The sequence below is a fragment of the Erithacus rubecula genome (genome assembly GCF_903797595.1).
Source record: "Erithacus rubecula genome assembly, chromosome: 14".
In the NCBI taxonomy this organism is placed as follows: Eukaryota; Metazoa; Chordata; class Aves; order Passeriformes; family Muscicapidae; genus Erithacus; species Erithacus rubecula.
Genome location: NC_136666.1, coordinates 2,189,494 through 2,202,224, shown reverse-complemented (window position 1 = coordinate 2,202,224; position 12,731 = coordinate 2,189,494). Strand labels below are relative to the sequence as shown.

The 12,731-nt window shown below is 52.5% G+C and overlaps 1 protein-coding gene across 1 annotated transcript in view; it reads right to left on the bottom strand.

Annotated features, from left to right (window-relative positions):
* The window catches only part of HCN4 (hyperpolarization activated cyclic nucleotide gated potassium channel 4), a gene marked incomplete at its 5' end in the record, with an annotated part of 94,354 nt that overhangs the window by 29,569 nt on the left and 52,054 nt on the right, over window positions 1-12,731 (bottom strand). Inside the window, one exon of the mRNA XM_079317559.1 lies at window positions 5,603-5,764. Within this exon, the coding sequence (XP_079173685.1) occupies window positions 5,603-5,764 (162 nt within the window). The remainder of the gene's footprint in view (window positions 1-5,602; window positions 5,765-12,731) is intronic.

The window sequence follows — 12,731 nt, the reverse complement described above, 5'->3', positions numbered from 1 at the left end:
TTCCACCCCCAGCTTTTGTGGCATTTTGCAGACCCACTTCTGCTCCTCTCCCACAGGCATCCTGCACTTCCAGGAGCCCCCTTCCCTCAGCCCTGCATTCCTGGCAGTCTGAAGCCATGGCCCTGCACTCAGGGCAGCTGTTGTGACTTCCCTGGCTTCAGCCCATCTATTGTCCCTCATCCTGAGACAGCAGAAGAGCTGTCAAACTTTGCTCAAAATGCTGCATCCCTGCAAAGTGGGCAGCACATCCCCAGGGAGCAGTGCAGCTGTCCTGTCCCATCCCCTGCTGAATGAATTCCTTCCTCATTCCTCACTGGGTGTTGCAGCAATGCTGCTCTCTGGGTTCAGTAGTTTAACAGGGCAGCACATCACCACGGACCTGAGAGCAGGGACAAAGGAAACTGAGCTGAAATTCCAGAGGGAATCTGGGCAGACAGAGCAGTAATAGCTGAGCTGGAAAACTGGCTGCCAGTGGCTGTGAACATCTGGGTACCAGGCAGGCTCGAGGTTTAAAAGCCATTCTTCCAGCAACTTGCTGCTCAGGAGTGCTGTTTACAAAGCAGCTTGCCAGTGTTTTGTAGGAATTAGTCATCCAAAACTGTAACATGCAATATGCAGAGCCCCTGCAGCCTGCCCAAACACGGCTGGGAATGGCACAGCCCGAGTGCCAGCACAATTCCCAGCAGCAGCAGGGCTCCTGTGAGCACAGGCTGGGGAGACAGCTGAGGCTGAGAGCTGCAGGAAAACACAGAGCTTTCCAAACACACCCCAGCTCTGCTGGGAAAGCACATCAAGGACTGCTCAGAGAGAGACACTTGTGTGGAGGGGAAGCCTTTCAGGGCAATTACCTTTAGGATACCAAGTGTGAAGAGCACTGGATGCCCTGTGATGATTCTTCACTTTCAGGTCTCAGTGCCTCTTTAGCTTTCAGGTGTTTTGTTTTCCACACGATGAACACAGACAGGTCAAGCCCACAGTACTTTAGGCCAGCCTAGAAGAGGTTCCAAATGCAGTGTGGAATGGGTTTATCAGCACCAGGTGCCTCACACTGCCACAGCTCATTCCTGTAAGAGCCATCCCCTATCGAATACCCAAGTACAGCAGTCCCCAGGGCAGCAGGGCTGCACCACTCCACAGATACTGGAGTGGCTAAAATGGCCCATTAGAGGAGGGAAATGAGGCCTTAAACTGCAGAGGGAAAATGACTCCTCGTTAAACAAATCCCAAAGCAAGCAAAAGCAGAGCTACAGATCTGTGCCTGCTCACAGTCAAGAGGGCACGAAGAGACTTTGCAAAAAAGACTGAAAAGACTTTGAAGCAGTTTCTCAGACTGGTTTGTTTTTAACATCCACACTGGCAGTGCTGGAAGGGCTTCTCTGGCATTAGAGCCTGGCCTGCTCAGATCCACCTTTGAACACTTGGACACACTTCCCTGGAACACTTCAAAGGCACTGCTGGGTTCTGTAGAACCTTACAGAAGCACCTGAAGGCAAACTGCAGTGTCTGACAGGGTGTTTTGGTTCTGATGTGCATGGCAGTGTGTCTGGTTGAATCCTCACTGGAGAGGAGTGAGATGAGTGAAGACATAGAGAAGTACTGAAGTTCTTGGGATAGGGGCTTACTCTTGATTTGGAGAACTCAGGAGCTGTCTCTGCCCTGCCCTGGGACTGCTAGGCTGGGAAAACACTCCTCACATCCAGTTTAAAGGATGGGAATAGCAGGGGAACACATGGAGATGACAGGTCAAACTTCACCTCGGGCAGAACCTGCCTGTTCTGGGCTTGTTTCCAAGGGAAGCTGGGAATATGGCCTTCACCTGGCAGCAGGGATCTTCTCAAGGCTCTGAGGGTCCCTGTCCCAGTTGCCTCAGGCAGCCTTTCCTGGGAGACCTCCCAAGCACCCTGTGCTCCTGGAGATCCAGACTTGGGCACCCACACCTTGCCTGGGCTCACAGCACCTTACCCAGCCCTGTGCATGGAGTGCTTTTGCCTCTTTTCCAGCCCTGCTGCTGTCCCCATCTCATGCTGCTCCCAGCTGGCCTCCCTGCACAGCCCCTGGAGGTGCCTGTCACCCTGCCTTCCCTGGAAAGGCCAATAATCCCAATTATGGGCCCTTCTGCCCTGACCATCCTGGTGTGGACTGGTTTTGGCCCCAGTTGGGGAGGGCACTCCCTGTGCCTGTCACCCCTGGCTCCAGGTTCCCACCTGTCTTGGGTTGCAGTACAGGATGTGTCCAGCAATGTGTATGTATCTCTTGCATCTCCCTGGCACATATTATCTGCTAATGGGCCAGCTTTAAACCAGCTGGGGCAATCATCTTTATCTTTCCACAGCCCATCCTCCCTCCAGGAGATATCATCTGCTGCTGCCCCATTCAGCCCCACTGTGGGACTGATCAAATTCCATCATCCCACTGGCAGATGCTCCAGCCAGGGCAGGAGCCAAGCCTTTCCTACCCAGAGAAAAACTGAGATTTGGGACACCAAGGCACCTTCTTTCCACTGGATCCCAGAGGAAAGCCAGACCTTTCCACATCATCCCTGCACCTTCAGAGGAAACTGCACCTTCTCCAGGAGCACTGCTCCAGCTGAACCACATCTGCCACTGCAGGAGGATGCAGCCACCATTGAATGGGGCTGCTGCCACCACCCTGACTGACTGACGGGTGTCAGCTTGGATTCTGACTCTGGCAGGGTTTGGGATTGTTCTTTGTAATACTGCATTTCTATTTTAATTTTCCTAGTAAAGAACTGTTATTCCTAATTCCCATATCTTTGCCTGAGAGCCCCTTAATTTCAAAATTATAATAATAATTTATAATTCGGCACAGCACCCAGGGAAGGGGGCCACGAGTTCCCAGCAGCTTTCAGGGCTCAGCAGAGCTCAGATCTCTGGGGCTGGCTCTGGGGGAGCAGCACACACTCTGCAGCTCACTTACCAGTGTCTCCAGTTTTTAATAAAAGTGCACTGCAGGAAAGCTAATGCTGGGATCAGGGCTCAGCAATTAAAACTGGAAACATCCTGCCCTGTCATTTCAGGAGCCAGCCAGACACCCACTGCCTCCATGCTGGAGCTGGAACATGAGGCATGTGAAAAACACCGAGATGAACCAGACTCGGGGATTTATCCAGGCCCTGAGATGATTTTGGCAACACCAGACCCTTCACAGATCCCCTGGATGAGGATCAAACCTTTAGGAAGCAGATGGGAGGTGATGAATCTTCCTTCCCTGCAGCATGGAAATGGAGTGCTAAGTGGTGGGAAACCCCAGAGCAGAGTCACTCACAGATAAACCTCCAAAGCAGCAGGACCTCACTTCCAGCTCCCCTTGGCTGCAGCAGCTTCAGAAGATTCCCTTTTCCCAGATTCCTGTGTGTAATCAGGGCAGCCGTGCACCAAGGATATTTATTTATCTCCTCAGAGTCCCGACCAGGCTGGTACAGAATGTTCCAAAATCCTGTCCTCTCCCCTCCCAGCTCTGTCCATCACTCAGAGCCTTGCTGGAACCTTCCATCCACACCCTGGCACCAAATCCTGAGAAGAGCCCAGAGCTCCAGTTTCTCATTTCCTGACTCTGTGGCCTCTCTCAATACTCCCCTCCAGATTAGATGTCAATTGTTTCACTGGTAATGCCATCCACATCCACCACTGGTCCCAGTGACACACCTGGAAATCTTCTCAGATTAAAGGACATTCTCAAGAGGAAAAAAAACCCTTTCTGGTTCCCCAGGAACTACTGCACTCTTTGTTAAATATTCTAACCCCAGGCTATTTTGGGGTTGGCATATTCCTGTACAGCTTCTGGAGTGGAAGCCCCCTGAACTATAGGTGGGGCATCTCTCCAGTTTTTCATCCCACTTTCCTGAGGCTCTGTTTTCAGAGATAATGGGTTTTTTTTTTCCCCACTTCTTTTAAGTGGAACGAAACAAAAGAACAAGGTGATTTAGCTGCAGGGAAGAAGCAGAAAAAATCCTCCAAGGCAAGTTTAATTCCCAGCTTCAGAGGCTCTCAAGGCTGGGAAGACAAGGCTGCAGCACGAGGAAAGCTCTGCTCTGGATAGCAGCTCCCTCCCCTGCCCTCCTGGAGCCTGCTGAGCCTTCCTGGAATGCATCCTGCCCTCTCTCCCCAGCCTTGCTGCTGAGATTTGCCTTGGCTGAATCTTTTCTTCCTCTGTCCCATGTCCTGCCAGTTTTGCAGACCCTTCCTGCTGGCAGTTTCACCCCCAGCAGCTTCAGCCTCTTCCCTGAGGGATGGATGTGGAGAGCCAGGAGCTGCTGCTGCCATCAGCAGCCAGATGTTGGGATGAGGGAATCGTGGTCCAAACGTGCTGCTCTGAAGCCATCCTGCAAGGGCACCATGGCCAAGTCACCCCTGGGACCCCAAGACCTCAGCTGCACCTCTGAGCTCCCCAGAATGAGGAGCTGAGCATCCTCCTGGCCCTGAGCAGCACAGTGGGGCCCCAACCTCTGACTGCTCCCCACATAAACCATAAAAAGGCAGCACAGGGAAGCCCAGGCAGCTGCTGCATGGCTGGCTGTTCTGCTGGAGATAAGCAGAGGGTGCCAGGCTGCAGAACTGGCAGCCTGGCACCTTGCAGCAGCACAGGCACGGGCAGCCTGTGCCCACAGCCCTGCAGGTGGGAGGCAGGGCAGGCTGGCACAGCTTTAATACATTTTACATTTGTTCTGTTCTGCCCCAGTGCCTGATTATTTCCTTTATTCAAGAAGAAATTGGCTGGGGGAATCTGGAGGTTAAGAACTGCAAAAATAGGCAATTTTTTAAGCTTTGTCAGTTTTTGCTGCTTTATCAATTGGACATTGTCCCTTTGAATAAAAGCTCCTGAATTCTCAGTGAGATGGTTGAAAGGTACCATGAATTCACTGTGCCTTTGCCATATGGTGTCAAACCCTCTCCCAGCAACAGCAGGGCACAGCTTGGATGGCACTGGGCAGTCTGGCTGCTCATCCCCTGACCATGCTCACTCCAGTGTGGGGTCACACTGACCCATTCAAGGGGGCAAAGGGATCAGCAATGGGAATTATGGACCAGCCCCAGCCCTGTCTCTGGACTTCATATACTGAGATTTCAGCGGGAAGCAGTTTCCATGAGTGCTCCTTGCTGTTTGGTGCCAGGAGAGGGAGCCTGGCTCCTGCCTTCTGCTGGGTCCTGATCCAGGACTGTGTCCCTGCAGGACCTGTCCCCCTGTCCTGGCACTGTGTCCCTCCAGAACCTGCCTGCCTGTCCCATGTCCCTGCAGGACCTGCCTCCAAACCCCAGCACTGTGTCCCTGCAGGATCTGCCTCCCTGTCCCAGGATTCTGTCCCTGCAGGATCTGCCTCCCTGTCCCATGTCCCTGCAGGACCTGCCTCCCTCTTCCGTGTCCCTTCAGGACCTGTCCCCCTGTCCCAGCACAGTGTCCCTGCAGGACTTTTTTTAATATTATTTATCAAGGGGATGAAAAATCCAACAGCTGGCGAGGGTTCTGTCCGTTGGCCTCACTCTGTAAAGGGGCAGTGGGAAGAGTGGCAACAGGGGGCAAAGATAAAACAGGGAAGAGAGGAGGGAACAAGAGCAGGGCCAGGTGCTGTGTGCTGGGCACTCACCACCATGCGGTTGAGGGACACCCAGCAGTCGTCAGGGAAGTCCTGCAGCATGGGCACCAGGAACTGCAGGCAGCCATCCCAGTGGCACAGCAGCAGCATCATCCCAATCAGGTTGACGATCCTCACCACGGCGCTGGCCAGGTCGTAGGTCATGTGGAAGATCTGCAGGGAGATCAGGGGCAGCTCAGATGGCAGCTCCCCCCAAAATCACACACACACACACAGTGTAATCACACCCAGCACCCTGCTGAAGGACTGAGCTGCACCGGTGTGCAAGCAGAACCAGCTGAGAAACAGCTTAAAAAGCAAAATACAAAATCATCATCATCAGTCACCCCTCCTGCCCTGCGACTTCGCCTTCTAATTTACAATTAAAATCTCCATAACTCCTTCTGTAAAATAAGCTGGTTGTAAATATTCCTGCCACCCATCAGGAATCAACTCTTATAATTCCATCTTTTAGCTGCCATGCCCTTCTTTGATTCCTGTTCTTGCTGGATCTGTGTTCCACAGTGACCCGTGGTGGCAGCTGCCTTTGTACTGGATGTCAGCTGCAGTCTCTGCATGTACCAAATGCAACAAGGAACAGCCTCCAACTCAGCAGAGGCTTCTGGAAGAGGATCTGATTCATCTTTTTTTCTTGTGTTCCTTGTATTCTGCTGCTACACCCCTGCCCAGGTGGGCAAGGCAAAGAGAACCATGGCAGAGAGGGCTGGTTTTCCTCATCTGTCAGTTCTTCACATGGGAAATAAAGCTGCAAACAAAACTTTCTCATGGGTCAGAAGTGACACAGCCCCTGATCCAGGGGGGTTCCAGGGAGCCATCACCTTCCAAGGGACATGAGTGTCAAGGTTTGTGGCACAGGGGACAGGCTGTGTGACCAGGTCCATCCACCTCCTGGCTGTTCCAGCAGGGATAATCCTGCCTCTCCCACCACCATGGCACTGTGTGCCTACCACTTCTGCCCACACAGCCTCTCATTCCACAGGAATGCAGCTCAACAGCTAAAGCAGCAGACAGCTTTTGTTATCAGGCAAAGGAATCACATTTTCCCAGCTGGAATCGCTGCTGTTGGAGCTGGCTGTCCAGCTGGAATGCCCATTTCCACACCAGCCATCCCCACCCGCAGCAATGCCCGCGTGCCCAACCCTTGCCAGGAGGGAGCACAGAGAATGCTGGAATCCAGAAGGATGGATGATTTGGATAACTGCTGCTGACTCCATTATTTCCCTGCATCCAGGCTGGAGCCCACACTGCTGGTGTGAGAAAGGCCATTCGAGTGATCTCTCAGGGCTGAAAAGAAGAATATCTGCAAAATCCAGCATGAAAGGCTGTTCTAGGAAATCCAGCTCTCACTGCTGACTCAATAGGTCAGTATGAAAGCTGAGCACATAATTCATACAGAATAATTCCTCCTGGTTTCCTCTATTTTTTTCCTCCCCCTGCAGAAATGATCATTCTCATTTAGATAACCCAGAGCGAATCCATCCTGTTGGAATGAGAGCCTGGGGCTGTGCTTTTAATGAAGCTGGAGCAGCAGTTTGCAGAAGGATCTTTCGAGCCACCAGGGTTTTTTCTGTGCTAATGACTTTTCCTCTCACACCTCCGGGTGTTTTTCAAAGAGCTCCAGCCCTGCTGTAACCCAGGGAGCCCCAGGCAGGGCAGGGAGAAGCCCTGTCACATTGAGGAGGAAAGTGCCTTCCTCCCTTTGACAGATGAAAAGCAGACAGCAAAGAGCCCGAGGGTGTGGATGGACCAGGTGATGGATATGGAGCTTGGGATCTATCCGAGTCAGGGCAGGACAGAGAGCTTTTATTTGGTGCCTGCAGAGAGAGGAGAGGGTGGATTCAGCTCCTGCTCTGCACCTTGGGATCTGGACTGTAACACCAGAGCCTGGATGGGAACAGACCCCTGAGGGTGGCACAGCTGGGCTGTGGCACCTGAGAAGGAGCTCAAGGAGTAATTATGATTATGAACTCCAAATATCTGAGCTGCAGGTGAGACAATTCCAGTTCCAGATGTCTCAGGAGTTCCCAGCTCCTGCCCACTCCTTGGAATACATTTGCATTCCCCTGCAAGAGAAAAGCAGGAAGCACTCCTGGTGCAGCACACAGGAATAGCTGTGCAGGGCTAGGAACACAACCTTCCACTGAGAGGCTCCTACTGCAAAGAGGTGCTGGTGTCACAGGGAATTCTGTGTTGCAGAGCCCTCCAGCCCTTCCTTGGCTCCCCAGGGAGAGGACAACCAGGAGCATTCCAGAAGAGCTGGGCCATGCACGAGCAGAGGAACGTGAGTGGTAACTGCAACTTCTCTGGTTTCCATCAGGGGACTTTGTGTCCTGCTGTAACATAACCCAGGCTGGGTCCCAGAGCACCACAGCACTGCCTGTGCTTCCAGTCTTCTTGCTGCTTGCACTGGGAAAAAGGTAGCCAGGAGAAGAGCTGAGCATGGATTCACATTTAAAGGATTTTCTTGGATAAAAAAATTCTTGTCTGCTTTTTGACAGGCTCTGGTTTCAGCATCCCTGCTACAAAATCAGTGCTGTCCTTCCAGCCAAAGGACACCTTGCAAGTCTTGTGGAAAGGACAGTTTGGGAAAGTGGGAGGACCAAAACTTCCCTCAAAAAGTCATTTCTGGTTATGTAAGAGCTCCATCTTGGAAACTCCACTTACACAGAATGAGCTATCAGGATCCTATCAGAAGGAATCTGAGATCCTGTCAGCCCCAATAACTGTGCAGCACTCCTCCAACCCTGGCACCTGAGCTGGAAGGAATCAAGGACACCTTGGAGAAGTGGGGCCTGGCTCCAATCAAGGCTGTGTGTTTAATTAGGTGTGCTGGTCTGTGCTGGCACAAGGCTCAGGCATTGTTCAAACCATGGTCACCTCTGCTCCAACTGGGGCCACCATCCCTCTGCTCCAACTGGGGCCACCATCCCTCTGCTCCAGGCTGGTGCCCTGGGGTTGCCCTGTCCATGGGCACATCCTGGGGCAGAGCTGGGCAGAGCAGCAGCTGCTCCAGGCACACCCTGCCAGGCACAGCCTTTGGCACAGCCCCTGTCCCCAGCACTGCTGGCACAGCTGGGCCGGGACCTGACTGCACATCCTGGGATCTGCCTGCACATCCAGGCTGGGATCAGACTGCACATCTGGGCTGTTTTTTCACACTCTGGAGGTGCTGTGCCTGGAACCAAGGGGCTTTCCTGAGGCTTTGGGGGTGCAGAGGAACCCCAATGATCCCAGCTGAGGCAGCATCTGAGTGCTGACTCTGGCAGGACTCACTGCCATCCACGGGGCTCCTGAACAGATTCTGCTCCACAGGAAACCACTGAAAGTGCTTGTTGCCCTTCACTACTGCACTGCCAGCATGGCAGGAATTCTGTAGCTCCACATCCTGGCTGGTCCTGAGCCAGTGCTGGTGTCTGTGCCCACAGCATGGTTAATATAAAACTGTGATAAATCCCCTGGGGATAATCAAGGAGCTGTGACACTGCTCCAGCTTAATAAAAAGCAAAGAATTTACTCTTCATTTATGGCTTAAAAAACCCACAGACCTGAGAAGGAAATACAGATCTCAAAAGAGAATAAAACAGTCTCATACGCTGCTGTGAGTGCTCCAGGGTCAGAGCTAAGGCTGTTCTGCTGTGAGGAAAAACGTGTTTACTTACATTTAAGAAGAGTATTTGTGGGATGTGGGGAAGAAAGTTGACATGTCTTTCAGTCTGCCTTTCTCTCCTTGGCTTTTGAAGATAACAGAGGTAAAGATCTATTTTCCTCACAGAGGCATTAGTTGCCTTTTCAAACCTCAGTGTTAATCTCCCGATAGACTGGGGAAAGGTGGCTGCTGCAAAGAGCTTTTCTGAGCCTAAAATCCAGTTTAGCAAGATTACTGAGGGTGGCTGTGCTGAGGCCCTGCAGCAGCAGCTGCTGTAGCTCTGGATCACCCAAAACCACTCATCCTGTTTAGTCTTGAGACTAACTCACTCCAGCCAATGTGCAAACAGAAGGCAGGTCACTGAAAAAAAGAGTGATGTGGGTGATTTGGGGGACAAAGCCAGTTCTTGAGGAAAATGTCACCTTCTCCACATCCAAGGTGAGCCCTGACTGACACAACCCACATAAGGGAAGGGTTTGGGAGCTCTGTTGTGCAGACACATCCAGGGAGACTGTAGTGAGGGAGAGAGAAAGAACACAGAACTGGCAGGGTGAGCTTGCCCAGGAGGACAAACCTGCCAAACATGACCAGGGCACACAGAGCAGCCCTGAGCACACCCAGGGCACACAGAGCAGCCCTGAGCACACCCAGGCACACAGAGCAACCCTGAGCACAGACAGGGCACACAGAGCAGCCCTGAGCACACCCAGGGCACACAGAGCAGCCCTGAGCACACCCAGGGCACACAGAGCAGCCCTGAGCACAGACAGGGCACACAGAGCAGCCCTGAGCACAGACAGGCACACAGAGCAGCCCTGAGCACACCCAGGGCACACAGAGCAGCCCTGAGCACAGACAGGCACACAGAGCAGCCCTGAGCACACCCAGGGCACACAGAGCAGCCCTGAGCACACCCAGGCACACAGAGCAGCCCTGAGCACAGACAGGGCACACAGAGCAGCCCTGAGCACACCCAGGCACACAGAGCAGCCCTGAGCACACCCAGGGCACACAGAGCAGCCCTGAGCACAGACAGGGCACACAGAGCAGCCCTGAGCACAGACAGGGCACACAGAGCAGCCCTGAGCACACCCAGGGCACACAGAGCAGCCCTGAGCACAGACAGGGCACACAGAGCAGCCCTGATCCATCCTGAGCACACAGAGCAGCCCTGAGCACAGACAGGGCACACAGAGCAGCCCTGAGCACACCCAGGGCACACAGAGCAGCCCTGAGCACAGACAGGGCACACAGAGCAGCAGCCCTGAGCACAGACAGACACACAGAGCAGCCCTGAGCACACCCAGGGCACACAGAGCAGCCCTGAGCACAGACAGGGCACACAGAGCAGCCCTGAGCACAGACAGAGCACACAGAGCAGCCCTGAGCACAGACAGACACACAGAGCAGCCCTGAGCAGAGACAGGGCACACAGAGCAGCCCTGAGCACACCCAGGGCACACAGAGCAGCCCTGAGCACAGACAGACACACAGAGCAGCCCTGAGCACAGACAGGGCACACAGAGCAGCCCTGAGCACAGACAGACACACAGAGCAGCCCTGAGCACAGACAGAGCACACAGAGCAGCCCTGAGCACAGACAGAGCACACAGAGCAGCCCTGAGCACAGACAGGGCACACAGAGCAGCCCTGAGCACAGACAGGGCACACAGAGCAGCCCTGAGCATACCCAGGGCACACAGAGCAGCCCTGAGCACACACAGGGCACACAGAGCAGCCCTGAGCACAGACAGGGCACACAGAGCAGCCCTGAGCACAGACAGACACACAGAGCAGCCCTGAGCACAGACAGAGCACACAGAGCAGCCCTGAGCACAGACAGACACACAGAGCAGCCCTGAGCACACCCAGGGCACACAGAGCAGCCCTGAGCACAGACAGACACACAGAGCAGCCCTGAGCACAGACAGGGCACACAGAGCAGCCCTGAGCACAGACAGACACACAGAGCAGCCCTGATCCATCCTGAGCACACACAGCAATCAGGGCTGGCAGGGAAAGTGCAGCTCCCCCAGGAATTCCCCCTGTGGAGTGAACCCACCCCATTGGCACACAGGGTGTTTCAGCAAGGCAAACCAATATCTCAGCTGCTCTTTTCCTTCTCCTGATGCTGCTGTGGGAAACCCATCATCCCCCACTCCTTGCTCCTTCCTCACCCTCCCCAACTTCCTATTTATCCTCCCAGGAATGTCTCCCTTAAGCTGCATCAAAATATAATCTGACTCCCAGAGGTTTCCTGTCCTGAGCAACTCCTCAGGTTTTGTTTTTCAGGAAGAATGGAAAGATTTTTATTCATTGTTTTCCTTGGAATCTTGGACTAAATGCTATTCTAGCCACTAAATTAAACACAGATAGTGAGAGGAATGTTGGATTTGTCTTTACAAACAACTGTGTATCTGCTGGTAGATAAAACCAGCACTAAGAGAGAGAAAAGAAACAACGGGATGGATTCCACTGATTGGTGAATGGGAAAAAGATATTTGCCTTTACAAACAGACTGTAGGTTTGCTGATAAATGAAATTGGATATTGGAAAATGAAAGAAGCAATGGGGGAAAGCAATGAATTCTATAATAATTAAAAATCAAAAGGGAGGGTTGTACATTAGAGGGGAATCTCAGGTGTTCTGGGAGGTCTGTGCCTCTCAAGTACCTCAGCCCATGGGGAAAGAGAGAGGGAAATGCAGCAGGCAATTGGGATAAAAAGGGAGGCTGCACCCTCCAAAAATTGGAGAGATCCCAGGGGAATGCCCCATGGCATCTCCCTCTATTAGAATAAAGCAAAAAGGACTGCTCTGTCTCCTTTTTGGACATAAACCTCTGGTGTTTGTGGATTAATGCTCCTGACAATAGACACTCCAAATTTCCAAGGCAACTGTTGCTGCGGACAGGCTGATCTGGGGAAGAAGAGGAATCGTGTGGAGGAGCACTGTTGGGTTTGCTGACACCTTGGGAAGCAGGATGTCCTGGGAAGGAGCAGCCCTGGGTCAGACAGCCCCGGGCTGTGCTTATAATTTTACTGGTTAGAATCTCAATCCTCCTAAACCCCATAAAAACCCCTTGCTATGCTATGTTACTGTAAAAGGGTTACTGAGCAGTGAAAGGACACAGTAACATGGCACTCCCTTGCATAGTGTAAGAAAGATCAAAAAAGAGCAATTTATTGAAGGAAGCCATTGCCTTAAATAAAAAAACAAATTTTTTTTTGCCATGAAAAACAAAATGCAGACAGATCATTGGTCAGAGAAGGAGACACCTCCTTTCCCAGGCTTCTCACAGATCCAGCAGGTGTTTATCTTTGTTATGATTCTTCCTCTTGTGTTTACAGTAGAGAAAGAGGCTCTAGCTTGGGAAAAGCCCTGAGAAAGCCAGACTGGAAACACCCTTTAAGATTCTCCCTGGGCCTGTAATGGCCAGAATGCTATGTACTGTATTTTGCTGGTAGAACCCTTTGA